At 42.7% G+C, this 16,216-nt stretch overlaps 1 protein-coding gene and 1 long non-coding RNA gene across 2 annotated transcripts in view; both read right to left on the reverse strand.

Moving 5' to 3' along the window:
- The window catches only part of TRPC5 (transient receptor potential cation channel subfamily C member 5), a gene marked incomplete at both ends in the record, with an annotated part of 90,218 nt that extends 87,563 nt beyond the window's left edge, over positions 1 to 2,655 (reverse strand). Inside the window, one exon of the mRNA XM_083371843.1 lies at positions 2,278 to 2,655. Coding sequence (XP_083227969.1) covers positions 2,278 to 2,655 — 378 coding nt within the window. The remainder of the gene's footprint in view (positions 1 to 2,277) is intronic.
- Positions 1 to 16,216, reverse strand: part of LOC310646119 — a 510,475-nt gene that overhangs the window by 297,194 nt on the left and 197,065 nt on the right. The window lies entirely within an intron of this gene.

Below are 16,216 nucleotides of genomic sequence, written 5' to 3' on the forward strand. Positions count from 1 at the left end.
GCCATCCAAACCTTAATTCCTGATCTTCCAAATCAAGTAGCCTCTTGTTCTGGAGGTTCACTCATTCTTTTAGCCAGACCAAACAACATGCATCAAAATACAATTTCAAATCTGGTAAACCCAAACCCTTTCTTTCCTTAGCATCTTGTAGTAACTTATATCTAATCCTTGGTTTCTTCCCTTGCCATATAAACTTGGGAATATCCCTCTGCCATTGTTTAAATGGAGCATCAGTTGCAAGTACTGGTATTGTCTGAAACAGCAAGAGCATCTCTTGCAAAACGTTCATCTTAATTACAGACTTTATGTATGTTCATGGCAGCGAGACTATGCATCAAAACGGAAGGATCTTTCGATTCCCACTATGGATGAATGGCTGCAAAAGTTGATGGAGTGAGCAGAGATGGCTAAATTGGCTACCTATAGGGATGTGGTGGCTCAGTGGGTTAGGACGCTGAGCTTATCGATCAGAAGGTCGGCAGTTTGGCAGGTCGAATCCCAAGCGCCGCGTAACAGAGTGAGCGCCTGTTACTCGTCCCAGCTTCTGCCAACCTAGCAGTTCGAAAGCACGTAAAAATGCAAGTAGAAAAATAGGGACCACTACGGTGGGAAGCTAACAGCGCTCCGTGCGCCTTTGGCATCTAGTCATGCCGGCCACATGACCATGGAGACATCCTCGGACAAGCGCTGGCTCTTCGGCTTTGAAACAGAGAAGAGCACTGGCCCCTAGAGTCGGAAATGACTAGCACGCATGTGCGAGGGAACCTTTACCTTTACCTAGGGTCTGACTGCACATCATCTCCCAGGAGAACTTGACTAACCAGGATGTAGTCAAAAGATGGTTGCATCCACAGCCTCAAGGATCCCATCCACTTTCTTAAGAGTTACTGTATACATTCAAGCTTATCTATGGAGATTCTCAGTCATTCAGGTCATAGTTATCCCAAAGATGCTTTTTCACGAGGCAACTGGACTTTCTTGTTGTTGTTTTTCTTTCTTTCTTTCTTTCTTTCTTTCTTTCTTTCTTTCTTTCTTTCTTTCTTTCTTTCTTTCTCTTTCTTTCTTTCTTTCTTTCTCTTTCTTTCTTTCTTTCTTTCTCTTTCTTTCTTTCTTTCTTTCTTTTTCTCTTTCTTTCTTTCTTTCTTTTTCTTTCTTTCTTTCTCTCCTTCCTTCCTTCCTTCCTTTCTTTCTCTCTTTTTTTTGGAAAACATTTCACTTCTGAAGAAGCTTCTTGGATGAGAAGCTAAATGTCTTCAAAAGAAAAAACAAGATAGTCCAGTTGCCTCATGAAAAAGCATCTTTGGGATAGGCGCTTATCCTAGATAGCCAAGCCAAAGCATTTCTCCGTCACCTCAATAGGACAAGCACAATCACAGAATCCAGTTTAAACCAGAGCCAATAAACGCTATCCATCAGATCTCTTGAATAATTCCCACAATGGCCTTGGAGATATTCCTCTGATCTTTTTCTCTCTAACAGGAATTGAGTCATATTAAACAGCTACACCTGTGTGGATGCAATAAAAGCAGCAAAAAACAAACAAACAAACAAACCAGCAACAACCCTAAACACTTACATTAGGAGCTGAATCCTTCCTCACCTCTGATGGTGGGATCCATTGTTAACATCATATTTAATATGTTTAGCGCATTAGTGATTTAATGAACTGAGGTGGGCACTGTAATGTTCATACGCTGTTGTGTGGATTTTTGTATTGGGTTTTATGTGCAGACTCTGTGGGCTACCTAGAGTCTGACTGACTTTAGGTGATAGACAAATCCCATAAGGGATGATAGATACAGAGACAGAGACAGAGGTAATAGAGATAGAGATAGAAACAGAGATGAGGCAGAGATAGATAGAAATAGATAGAGATAGCTATTGGTAGCTGGCTAGCTAGATGATGGAGAGAGAGAGAGAGAGAGAGAGAGAGAGACAGACAGACAGACAGACAGACAGACAAATACATACATACATACATACATACATACATACATACATACATACATACATACAGTAGTGTGATTCAGCTGGTTTGCACCACTTCGGCAGAACCAGTAGCTAACTTTTGTTGCCCAGGCCCAGAATGGACTTCTGGAAGCGGCATCTACACCGAGAACCGGTTGTTCACCTATTTGAATCCCACCACTGGATAGGTAGGTAGGTAGGTAGGTAGGTAGGTAGGTAGATAGATAGATGATAGATAGATAGATAGATAGATAGATAGAACAAACCTTTGGGAAACCCCTTAGACACACCTGTTCATTCTTGACTTACCTGCTTCTCCCCACTTCGCTTCTTGTAGTTCAGAAGCAGTTCCACAGCCCCCACAACTTCTTTTCGTATTGCATACAGGAGGGCGTCGCCCACATAGATATTGTGGCTGAGTAACAACTCCATAATCTCTAGGTTTTCGTTCTCTATGGCTATTAGAAGGGCACTGCGACCAAGAGGGTCCATGCAGTTGATGTTGATGTTGTAGTAGATCTCCGCCTCCTCCAAGGAATGCTTCACGCTGGCATAGTCCCCCTTCTCCACGGCACTGAGGTAGGCCTTCTCCTCTGAGGACAGCTCCACTTCTGCCCGGACAATTTGCAGTGGGATCCGGTCTCTATAGGGGGAGTAGTTTACTTTTTTGTAATAGAGCTGAGCCATTTTTCATAGCGACTGGGTGGCCTGTTTGGAAAGAAAAAAAAGGAAGCAGCTGTCAGGCGCCAGGGAAATCAGGAGATTCAGGCAGTTCAAATGAGTGTAAAGATTCATGGCAAACTTAAGCTCTCGACAAGAATCTGACCAACCAACAGTCAAGGGAAATGAGCGGCAGATAAGAGAGGCATTCAAGATGGGCTAGACCAGGGGTCAGCAACCTGAAACAGTGAAAGAGCCACTCAGAACCGGTTCCCTCACAAAATGAAAAACTGGGAGCCGCAAAAAATGTGTGCACGTGTGCGTACATGCGCACATGCGCAGAACAGAGTTTGACTGAAGAGTGGAGCCAAGGCGAGATATGCACCTACCCTGCATATTTGAATTGATTGGTTGAACTTTTTTAGTCCCACTTTTTTGGGGGGGGACTGCACATGGCAGAGGACTGGGAGCCGCAGGAGATGGCTGAAAGAGCCGCATGTGGCTCCAGAGCCACAGGTTGCAGACCTGTGGGCTAGACTTAGATCTCTTGCAGGCATGCAGGGACTTGTGACTTATGACGAGCTTGATCCCTCACTGAATTCACTATTGGGAAAGACTACAGGAAGAACATAAGACACCAACTTTTCCTGAACCTGAACTCCTCCAGATGTATTGGATTAGCTCTTCTGATTCTGGAATGCATGGGTGATCTTGAAAGTTGAGGGGGAAAGATGCTGCCTATGAAACAAGCTGACAAGAGAGGCAGGAGCCCACAGCCATTTAATGGTCAGCTACAGAAACTTAGGGAAGACCCACCCTAAGTAGTTAAAAGTGCAGCAGGAAGTTTATACATTCAGATTTGCAAGATTCTGGTAATGTAGTCCTACAATACAATAGAATCAGTTGTGTTTCTTGTCTGCTTTACCTGAGAGGGCTGACAAACTACCAGTTAGGCGGTTGGTTCTGTGAATTCTGTGAAAATCAAGCTGTAATCTATCTGGCAAGTACCAAGTTAGGAAAGGTAAATATAGCAATAGCACTTAGACTTATATAGCGCTTCACAGTTCTTTACAGGCCTCTCTAAGTGGTTTACAGAATCAGCGCATTACCCCCAACAATCTGAGTCCTCATTTTACTAACCACAGAAGGACGAAAGGCTGGGTCAACCTTGAGCTGGTCAGGATTGAAGTCCTGGCAGTGAGCAAAGTTAGCCTACAATACTGCATCCTAGCCACTGCACCACTATGGCTATGTACTTTTAAAGGAGTTTTTATTAATGATTGGATTGGATTGGATTGGATTGGATTGGATTGGATTGGATTGGATTGGATTGGACTGGGTTGGGTTGGGTTGGGTTGGGTGGAATGGGATGGGATGGGATGGCAGGGGATGGGATTTTTATATCTGCCCATCTCAACAAGTGACTCTGGGCAATCATAGAAACGTTAAATAATTAAAACAATACCCACGTGGTCACTGAGTACAATTATTACCATCGATGTAAAAGAAATGTGGCCCTTAACACACTCAGGACCCATTTTTGTCACCTTAATTATCACTAGATTGGGAGGATTTTTTTTCTTTACTCTTCTATAATTTGTCTCTGCAGTATGTTAGCCGGTGTATAGGATGAAGCCTGAGAAGAATCAAAGCAGTATTTCAATTGGATCATAAAGCTTTCAGCATCTAAATCAAACATCTTCAACCTGTGCCCTCCAGATGTGTAAATTCCTATTCAGAAGTTGTGGGTGCTCCATCACTGGATGTTTTTAGGAAGAGATTGGACAGCCACTTGTCCGGAATGGTATAGGGTCTCCTGCTTGGGCAAAGGGTTGGACTAGAAGACCTCCAAAGTCCCTTCCAATTCCATTATTCTGCATGTCACCCAGAATTCTTACAGTGCTCAAAATAGGAGTCTCTTCCAGATTTCAAGTACGAAGCAAACTCAAGACCAACATTCCTTTACACTGGAGACGCTCACATTTCAGGGTAAGACTCTGCCTACAAAACATGTGCCTTAAAATGCTTCCTGCGAAGAAACAATGGCAAATGCATGGTGGTCTAGGAACAGACAGGAAAGGTCAAAGGTTGTTGCCAAATTTACATGAATGTACACAGATGCTGAACTCTCTTTGATTTCTAACTGCAGATTCAGAGATGCTCAATATGTGTGAACCAACTGCAGTCCCTAAAACATTAATGAAATACTGACATATCTGAAGTGACACCTTTTTACAGTGTCCTGTTAATGAGCAAGCATCTTTTCCATTACTTTTTCAGTCTTCTGACGTTCTTCCCAAGCACTCTCTGTGTGACCTTGCAGTAGTTTTATTTACATTCTGACACATTTAATTATTTTTAGTGCAACCTCCTCTCTTTTCACAATTTATAAATAAATCTTGACGAGGATTTCAGGCTATGGAAGGGCAGGCTGAATTCTTTCGGTCCACGGATGCTACCGCCAAGTGCAAGACGGTTCTCTCTTGAGCAAAAACTGCAAATTGAACGCGAGTTCTTTCTAGCCAATTAAACCTCCGGGGGTACATGGTCTCTAATCCCCAAAAGGAAGATAGAATAAAATGAGTTGGAGGGCGATGGTGGGAAAAACTACCGCCAGGGACTTTAATGTCCATAAATGCTGAAAGTTTCATTAAACTGCTTTCAGTGGGCGCAGTGCTTAAAACTGCATTTAAAAAAATGACACGGTTGGAACTAAACTAAAAGACCTAGAATAAATAAAAAAAGTTAAGAGTTCATTCCATAGCTGTCATTCTGTCACCTTCTTGAATCCTTCCATCTTGACATTGTGGGTTTCTAACAAAAAGGATGCTTCAGCACTCTTGCAATTGTATGATTATGGGCAAGGAAGGGAGATAGAACACATCTGGAAATTAATGTACACCCCAAAAAGGTACAAAAATATCAATCTATGGCTCCTGCCATCCCTTTCATACGGGAGGCATTGTTTAAGACTGTTAAATAGTGGGCTCCGGACCGCATGGCCAAGATGGATGACTTAGGACATCAGGGTTCAGCATCCCAATTCTTTATTGATGTAGCACAGACTGGGTGAACAAAGGGGCAACTGCCCCACTTACTGTATATACCTAGCTAGGTATACTTGAAACCAATCCCATTATCTGGATTTCCCACCAAAGACTACCCTGCCAATCCGGACACCTGGTGGTGTCAGTGGCTTATGTCTGTGTAACATCCCCTATGTACATAACAAAGACGCTTCCAGGTTGAAAGGATTAGCCAGTGACATCGTTGCCTGGTGGACGCCCATGGGGGCTCCTTTCATGTCCCCGTCAAGGAACTGGAGCAAATGATGGGACTCACCCCCCCCCCCCACCATGCCGCAGCACTCAGGTCTCCAACACTTGCTTGCTAACCTCCAATTCACCATCCTAACCACATGAGCCACCGATAGGCATTGTTCTATCAAGTGATACTTGACAAGAAACCAGAGTTTGCTTATTTATATTGTTTCCATTTGCCTGCCTAGTGTATTCAAGAATTTAAAGAAAAATTTAAAGAAGGCCACCAGACAGCCAGAGTAAATCTCCCAGTCCTTCAGTTTCAACCTTAGGCTTTTTCACAGCTGGAACTGATTGTATTTCCAACCAACATTTTTCAGAGAGTTTTCTTTAGCAAGATTTCTTGAGACAAAAGGTATGAGGTTAAAAAGATTGCATGAATTCCAGCAACTGAAGTATTTTTCATTTAGGACCAATTCACATCCATGACCCTGCGGGCAGGAAGATGCTGTGATTATCTTCCTAGCCCTCTTCCTATGTTCCAATGAGTAGCTGGGTCTCTTGGTTACGAACAGGGACCCCTTGAACCTGGTTGTTTAGGTACCGATCTCCAAAACCTTTATTAGTCTAGCCATCAACTCTTAAATTCCGGGTTGGAAATGTTTTAGCAGCCCTTCCTTGGAATACAGTGGCGCTTATTATTTATTTATTTAAAGCGCGATGAGAACATGACAGGAGAGAAGGAAACAGATACGGTACACACTCTATGTGATTTTATATCAAACTTCTGTGGGGATACGGCAGTGGCCTCATAACTGGATGTCCAGTTCAACTATCCAGGCGATTGCCTCTGGCGGATGCTTCGTGCAAGTCTTCTAGGGCAGCAGTCCCCAACTTTTCTAGTTCTGTGGACCGGTAGAGGGGTGTGGGTGGGGGGAGAGAGGGATGGTTTTGCACATGATGCTTGCACAAATGCTGCTTTACGTGCCTGTTTGCTGCTTAAAGGTCAAGGTTCCCCCACACATGCGTGCTAGTCGTTTCCGACTCTAGGGGCCGGTGCTATATCTCTGTTTCAAAGCCGAAGAGCCAGTGCTTGTCCGAAGACATCTCCGTGGTCTTGTGGCCAGCATGACTAGACGCCAAAGGCGCACGGAACGCTGTCACCTTTGCTGCTTAGGTGGCCAATAAAAAACAGAATACCAGAATAACAGAGTTGGAAAGGGCTTTGGAGGTCTTCTAGTTCAAACCCCTGCTCAAGCGGAAGATCCCATACCATTCCAGAAAAGCTGCTGTCCAGCTTCTTCTTAAAAACGTCTAGTGGTGGAGCACCCACAACTTCTGGAGGCAAGCTGTTCCACTGGTTAATTGTTCTCACTGAAATTTCTCCTTAGTTCTAGGTTGTTTCTCTTCTTGATTAGTTTCCATCCGTTGCTTCTTGTCTTGCCTTCTTTGGAGAGTAGGTTGACCCCCTCTTCTTTATGGCAGCTCCTCAAATATTGGAATACTGCCATCATGTCTCCCCTTGTCCTTCTTTTCACTAGACTAGACATACCCGATTCCTGCAACTGTTCTTCATAAGTGAACTTCTTCACTAATACTTCATCATTCACCACTCTTGTGACCAACAATTCTCCTGTTCCCAGAGGTGGAAATGCTGGCAGGCAGGATAACTCCATGTTATAGTGACGTTATTCTGTTTCCCACCAATTTTCATACTAGGAAAAGTAGCTGATTCTGAGGGAGATGATGGCATCTCTCTGTTCTGGTAAGAATGTGAGATGGCATTTAAAAATGTCCATTTCCTTTAGGCACCCTTCGACTAAAATCCTAAGACGTCACCTTGTGATGAGATGCCATGAGCAGAGAAAAGGGGAATAGAACATGAGCTGCACTCAGCATGCCCACGTAAGAAAAAAAAAGGGCTAAATTATTAATTTAATCCAGCAGATTCCACCGGTGTTCTCCAAGTCAAGAGGAAGTGTTCTCTTGCCCTCGTCTAAAAGCGCACAAATATCAGCCACCAGAGCTGTGCACCATTTCAGAGCTTTTGAGCCTTGCCACATTCTCTCTTCCAACTGACTTTTTAGCTAGAAGATCTTCAGTGGGAAATTGAAAAGACTAATGGAAAACAAACATCTATTTCTGCCACCATCTTTGTTTTTAAGAATGTCTGTGAGCCTCATTAGGTCCCATAGGAGTCCATAGAAAATGATAGCAGCTTTGCACGGGTGTATGCCCAACCCGAAGCGCTAGAAGGATGCAGGAGAAAGATAATTTAACAATTCCTTTTTAAAAATCAGGAGAGTGTGAGTTCTAGTTCTGCATTAGGCATGAAAGCCGTCTGGGTGACTTTGAGCCAGTCACTAGGTCAGGGGTCCCCAACCTTGGCAACTTTAAGACCTGTGGACTTCAACCCCCATGGCTGGCTGGGGAATTCTGGGAGTTGAAGTCCACAAGTCTTAAAGTTGCCAAGGTTGGGGGCCCCTGCACTAGGTGATTGTGAGTTCTAGCTCTGCCTTAGGCACACAAGCCTTCGGCGTGAAAGCTGACTAGGACTTTGAGCCCATCATCAGGAAACTGAATTCTAGTCCTGTGTTAGACACAAAGCCAGCTGGGCAACTATAGGCTAGTTGAGCTTTCTCAGGGTTGTTGTTTTGGGGAAAATAAGAGGAGGAATATTAAATAGGTTCATCTTGAATTATTTTTTTTTAAAAAAAGCAGGATATAAATAAATAAAAGAATAGAGTGCTAACTGAAGCTCACATATGTGAAGAGCACCCATTGTGGAGAAGACAGTCCTCAGGGTCAGCCATTTGCAACTTCCACTGTTATCAGTGAGGAAACCAACTGATTCACAGGAAACAGTAAGAAAAAGAAAATGAGGAGAGAAAAAAAAAACCCAGCCTTCGCGATAACTTGGTTGAAATTGGGAAATGATTCAGTTGCTGAAATTCTTGTACGAGTGTCCCTTTGTTCTTAATAAAGCTACTCTGACGATTGTGCCTAGAAAATAATTTCAGTTTAGATGGAGTTTCTCAGTCCTAGCAACTTTAAGCTGTGTAAGGTTCAACTCTCAGGCTTCCCTTGCCAGCAAGGGAATTCTGGGAGCTGAAGGCCACATAGCTTAAAGAGGCAGAGACACAACTGTCACAGATCTAAATCTGTGACAGATAAACCTTTCTTGACAACTCCCAACTCTGGAATTTGACTTCAGTCTGGCTTCTAATCCACAAGAATATTAACACCACAAGAGTGTCAAGACCCAAAAGTGTCACGAATCAAAGGATATAGAGATGATGTGACAGATTCATTACAACCGTGTCTAAAGAACTGAGAGTAATAATTTACTCAGGGAAAGATTAATACTCCGAGTACCCTTCTTTCTTCAATTAGCTCTGGTTGATATATTTATATCTGGATGGAGGCTTTGAATCTCCAGTATATAACCTTCTGTTTGATGGCTGAGCTAGAACATGCTGGAACCATTTCCATGACAACCCAACATTATGCCTTGATTCCAACTTTTAGCAATTTTCTGACAACTTCAATCCCTGAATGGACTCATTACTGAAAGAATGCACTCCACGCACGAGCATTTATTTCTCTTTTGAAAGAAAAAAAGAAAGAAAAGAAAATTGTTTTTTTTTAGCAAACTGAATGAAAATCTGCAGAGCATTGCTTTCTGCATAACAGTAACAAAATAATAGCCAGATATTGTTACACTACAGCGGAGGTGGGAAATTAGGGCAATGTTATGACCCATGGACTTCAACTCCTAGAATTCCTGAGCCAGCCTGGAGTCCACAAGTCATTAAGTTGCCTTAGCTACCCACTCCTGCAGTACAGACTGACATGATGCCCAAAGTCGTAAATTTGGGTCACTCTCCGGATGGAGTCCCAAAGGTGCTTTTTCAAAAGGCAACTGAACTTCCTTCGTTTTTCTTTGAAGACGTTTCGCTTCTCATGCAAGAAGATTCTTCGGCTCTGACTGAATGGTGGGGAACGGAAAGATTTATATTCCTTGCGTTCATCTGGTTGTTAATTCTCTTTCTGAGAGTGATTGAGACCACTTGGAGGTTTATCTGTGCCCTCAGGGTCACATGAATCCTATAGTCTGCCTTTCCCCCCCCCTTGGAAATCCATTCTGACTCCTGCACCGTTCAAAGGGTGTTCATCCCAAACCGCATAGATAAATTCTATGGAGTTTTTCAGTCCTCCAGATCATGGCTGTCCCAAAGGGACTGAATGAATGGTGCATAAACCTCCAAATGGCTTCAAATGACTCTCAGAAAGAGAATGAACGACCAGATGACTGCGAGGAACATACGTCCTTCCATTCTGCAGCATTCAGTCAGAACTGAAGAAGCTTCTTGGACGAGAAGTGAAATGTCTTCCAGGAAAGAAAGAAAGAAAGTCCAGTTGCCTTTTGAAAGAGAAGCGACTTTGGGACAAGCATGTCTTGGATGACTGAGTATCCACATAGACAATTCTTCAGATGGAGGGAGACAAGTCCCTGTGTTCAAACTATAACATCTGACACCGCCAACCGTTTCCTTTTCATAAATGAGAACTGCTGGGCCAAAGCAGGAAAAAAAACCATTTCACACCCCTGTGCAAATCCATATGAAATTCCACAGACCTGCTTTATCTTGTTCATTGGCTGCTTTATTTTGTAACTGATAAGTGGTGGCATTTATCAGCTCCGACCCATCTTGATAACGTGGAGCATGCATCTCTATAATGTCTTTTTGACTCAGGAAGGCATTGCTCATGCAATGGAGCTAGCTGTCTGCTTCACCAAAAGGGAGAGAGAGAAAAAAAAATCAGTATTTGGTACACAAGAATTTGTGGGGAGGTGTTTTGGTTTTTCCCCCCCCCCACTACTAGTCTATTGGGATCCTGAGTGAGCAGCAAAGCTGAAATAAACAGACAAGAGCAGATATCTGGATGAACCATCTGCCGGCAGACAAAATAGCACATTGAGCTATTTGTCATTTCAATAAATTCACTTGGGAAGCTACAACTGGGGTTCATTATTTTAAATACTGTCACTACATCATATATAGCTGTTTGGCCATTTTGTCAGGAGACAGTTGCATTTCTAAGATGCTACAGATTTCCAAACAGCCATTTAAAGCACAGCTACCATGACGTAAGCAGAGACGTGTAAAAGAGTCAAAAAAGTTTGGATACAAATACAGGTATTGATTCAGAAGATTTTAAAGACTAGCCTGCAAGTGAAGCCAAAGAGTTGTTTTTTTTTTTTTGGGACCGCAGGTAGGTCTCGATTTACGAGCAGAAATTCCATGGCTAAGCAAGGCAGTCGTTGAACGAGTCACAACGCTTTTGGCCACCAGTACATGAATTGTGCAGTCATTGAGTTGACCCAGCTTCCCCCATTGATTTTGTTTGTGGGCACTCAGCCGGGAAGGGTTGCAAATGGTGATCACGTGACCCTGGGACCCTGCAACCATTGCAAGTACATGCCAGTTGCCAGGCGTCCAAATTTTGATCATGTGACTGTCGGGGCTGAGATACTCATAAAGTGTGAGGCCAGGTCCTAAGTCGCTTTTCTCAGTGCCATTGTAAAACTAAATGATCTCTAAATGAACGGTTGGAAGTCAAGAGTTACCTGTCCTGGATTGTTGTTGTATATAAAACAACTGCCGCAAGTTTATAATATGCTCGAAAATGAAAAGATTGGACACTAGAATGGCTGCAGGACTTGGGTTTGGCTAGTCTAAAGAAAAGAAGAAATAGGGATGACATGATAGCAGTGTTCCAGGATTTGAGGGGCTGCCACAAAGAAGAGGGGGTCACATTGTTCACCAAAGCACCAGAGGGAAGGATGAGAAACAATGGTTGGAAACTGACCAAAGAGAGAAGCAACCTGGAATTAAGGAGAAACTTCCTGACAGTGAGGACAATCAACCAGTGGAACAGCATATCTCCAGAAATCGTGGGTGCTCCATCACTGGAGGTTTTCAAGAACAGACTAGACATTCACCTGTCTGAGATGGTATGGGTTCTCCTGCTTAAGCAGGAGGCTGGACTAGAAGACCCCCAAGGTCCCTTCCAGATTTCTTTTCTATTCTATTCTATTCTATTCTATTCTATTCTATTCTATTCTATTCTATTCTATTCTATTCTATTCTATTCTATTCTATTCAACTCTACTCTACTCTACTCTACTCTACTCTACTCTACTCTACTCTACTCTATTCTATTCTATTCTATTCTATTCTATTCTACTCTAACTCTACTCTACTCTACTCTACTCTACTCTACTCTACTCTACTCTACTCTATTCTAACTCTACTCTACTCTACTCTACTCTACTCTACTCTACTTTACTCTACTCTACTCTACTCCATTCCATTCCATTCCATTCCATTCCATTCTATCCAAAACAGGGGAACGTTTGGTGAAGATGATGGAGTTTGCAGACATGTCTCAATTGACTTTTTCTGATCAGAGAAAAAACAATATCAGCATTTATGGCTGATTGGAAACTTCTTATGCACATCTTGCATGTAACAGAAAAAAATGCATATGATTTGTGATTTGGATGGTTAGGGGGGGAAAATGGATAATAGAAAAAAAGAGCCTTGGTGGAGCAGTTGGCTAATGCCTCCTTAAGTAACACCAGCTGCCTGCAATTAGTACAGGTTCGAGTCCCACCAGGCTCAAGGTTGACTCAGCCTTCCATCCTTCCGAGGTAGGTAAAATGAGGACCCAGATTGTTGGGGGCAATAAGCTGACTTTGTAATAATGCCGCTTGGGGGGGGGGGCGAAAGCCCTAATAAGCAGGCATATACATAGAATGAAGGCTACTGCTAAGCTTGTAAGCCGCCCTGAGTCTTCGGAGAAGGGTGGGATATAAATGGAATTTTTTTAAAAAAAGAGTGGGTTTTTTTGCAATCAGAGTGCGGCATAATTTTCTAATCGTCACTAGATTTGCTGCAAAGAAAATCACAACTCCTTTCTACTTCTTTTTATCTTTTCTGTCTGCAGTTTTCTTTTCTTTTCTTCCTTTTTTTCCCTTTATTTCTGTAGTAGTTGATGTTTCATGTTTCATGTTTCATGTTCTCTTTTGAGCTTTTAATAAAATTTATATTTAAAAAGATTAGAATGTAAGTATTTCTGCTGCCCTCCTTTTCCTACGCTCCAAAACCAGACTGCAAAATGCCAGACTGCCTCCTATGGTGACCTCCAGCATAAGAGAGGTCTCAAGTCTGAGAAAAGAGGAGAGTATTTCAAATGGGTTTCTAGGAAAAAAAGGTCTCAAGAGGGTCAGAATGAGCCTGCCTTAAGGAATTTGCTAAAAAAAAATGAGGGCTAGCATTCAGGGCTATTTACGGTACTTGCCAACTTTACTTTTATTTTACAGGTGCTTTTCCTGATCCTTTCCTACTTAATAACATGTTTGAAAAGGTTAAAACAAAGGAAGGGGTTGAAATCTAGAAAGAAATAATCTAGAAAAAAAGGAGGACTAGAGGTGACACGATAGCAGTGTTCCAGTATTTGAGGGGCTGCCCCAAAGAAGAGGGGGTCAAGCTATTCTCCAAAGCCCCAGAAGGCAGAGCAAGAAGCAACAGATGGAAACTAATCAAGGAGAGAAGCAACCTAGAACTAGGAAGGAGGGAGAGGAGGAAGGAAGAGGAGGAGGAGGAGGAGGAGGAGGAGGAGGAGGAGGAGGAGGAGGAGAATGAAGGCTACTTGATGGTCTCTGAGTTTGGTGGTTTTCTTGCAGATGTTTCATAACCCAACTAGGTAACATCATCAGTGCTAGAAGAAGGGAGGAGTAGGAGGAAGGAAGGAAGAGGAGGAGGAAGGAGGGAGAGGAGGAAGGAGGATGAAGAGGAGGAAGGAAGAGGAGGAGGAGGAGAATGAAGGCTACTTCATGGTCTCTGAGTTTGGTGGTTTTCTTGCAGATGTTTCATAACCCAACTAAGTAACATCATCAGTGCTGTAAGGGAATGGGATTTGAGGAGGAGGAGGATGGCAATTAGGACTGTGGGATCCTTGGTGTGCTCTAAGCTTGGTTGTTTTCTTGCAAATATTTCATTACCAAACTGAGGTGCAATGTGGACTAACCTCCTCAGGCGATGTGAATTTGTCATGGCTAAACAGTCTACACAGTCTGATTGCTGGACTTCCCAAGGACCTCCCAGCAAACAGCAGCAGCAGGAGTGTGAAAAATAAAAAACAACAACACTTAATGCTGTATTTTGTTACAGCATACAAAATAAATAAATGAGTCCATTACCAAACTAGGTAACATCATCCGTGTGCCAGACCGTCCAGCACTGATAATTTTACCTAGCTGTATAAAGAAACGTCTGCAAGAAAACAACCAGGCTCAGAAAGCATCAAGGGCCCACAGCACGTAATTTAAAAAAATTAAATGTGACAACTGAGAATGCCTAATATATCCTTTCTATTTTCAGATCAAAAACAGGTAATGGAGAACTCTACAAACTAAAGAAGAAATGCGAATGGTTAAAAAAACAAAAATCAGAATGCCGCAATGTGCACAGATGACAATGCCGGCCTCACAAAAACTCCTCGCACAACATTTTCCCGTTTCTTTGTATTATGTTGCTCGAAACTAATGGACACTTGATTGGCACAGCCTAAATTTAGCTGCCACCCAATGTTCTACCTTTATGAGCTGTGGCTTAAAAGATTTTCAGGGAAGTGGCCGTCTCATAGAATCAGACCGCATAACCGGGATTTCGGCCCCATCCCTTTCCTTTTAAACACTCACACAAAAGATGAACCCCAGGGATAGAAGCATTCAGCTCGAGCAATTTGTGTCAAAGTTATAGCCGCAGAAGCAGAGAAAACCCAGTGCAAAGAAAGGATAAAACGTCTGAACTTTGCTTCTTATATGAAACCAAGTCCAGGGAGTCCTTGACTTAGGACTACAACTTACCCCAACATTTCCGTTGCTAAGTGAGACATTGGTTAGTTTGAATTTTGCCCCGTTTTACAACCTCCCGTTACTTGCCCCAGCTCCTGACCACATAGCACTTTGAAAGCATGCAAATGCAAGTAGATAAATAGGTACCACTTCGGCGGGAAGATAACAGCATTTCGGGCACCTCGGCATATAGTCATGCGGCCATGTGACCACAGAAGCATCTTCAGACAATGCTGGTTCCCTAGGCCAAGAAACTGCTCCCTAGAGTCAGACACAACTCAGCAGGGGAAAACTTTACTTTTTTCTACAGCAGGGGTGTCAAACTCGCAACCTCATGTGATGTGTCGTGACGTATCGTGACTTTTTTTCCATTGCCGGCAATGGGGTGAGTGCAGTTTTGCCATGACACATCAGGCCCATGGGCTGGCAGTTTGACACCCCCGTTATACAGTTTTATAACGCCCATTTTTAATCAGTGATGGCAAAGCCAAACAAACCCCACCAACTGTAGCTAAAGTAAGAAAAGCTGGCAGGTCCTTGCAGATTATATTTGTGACTTCCTGGATGATCCACACGCTTGGCATGATTTTATTTATTTATTTATTTATTTATTTATTTATTTATTTATTATTTATTTGATTTTATATACCACCCTATTCCCGAAGGACTCAGGGCGGTTTACAGGGCAAGTTAAAACAATACAAATAAGTACATTTTAAAATAGAATTAAATAAGACTAGCCCACAATTAAGCAAATTAAAATTAAATTAAATTAAATTAAATAATTAAAATTAAAATTAAAATTAAAATAATTAAAATTAAAATTAAAATTAAAATTAAAATTAAAATTAAAATTAAAATTAAAATTAATTAAAATTAAAATTAAATTAAAACCCCCTCAGTCCAGGCCAGCAAGATCAAACAACCAAGTTTTAAGGTCCTGGCGAAACGAGCGAAGGTCTGGGGCAGTCCGAAGTTCTACCGGCAGTTCATTCCATAGGGCAGGTGCGCCCACAGAGAATGCCCTCCCCCTTGGAACCATCCCTCGGCACTCCCTAACCGGCGGAACCCTAAAAGGCCCTCCCTGTGGGAGCGCACAGGACACTGGGAGGCTGATGCTGGCAGCAGGTGCTCCCTGAGATAATCCGGACCCATGCCATTTAGGGCTTTATAGGTCGTCACCAGCACCTTGAATCTCACCCGGAGGAGAATTGGAAGCCAATGCAGCTCGCGGAGAAGAGGTATTACATGAGAGTATCGGGAAACTCCCAGACTTTTGAAAGGACAACAACTCTGAGAAAAATTGCCCTTTTGCAAGACTACATTTCCTTTGTGCTTTGGTACATTGTAAAGCTTTAGTAAAGAGTTTGTCAGCTTTTCCAGGCTGAAAGTATTTTTAAAT

The sequence above is a fragment of the Vipera ursinii genome (genome assembly GCF_947247035.1).
Source record: "Vipera ursinii genome assembly, chromosome: 12".
Taxonomy (NCBI): Eukaryota; Metazoa; Chordata; class Lepidosauria; order Squamata; family Viperidae; genus Vipera; species Vipera ursinii.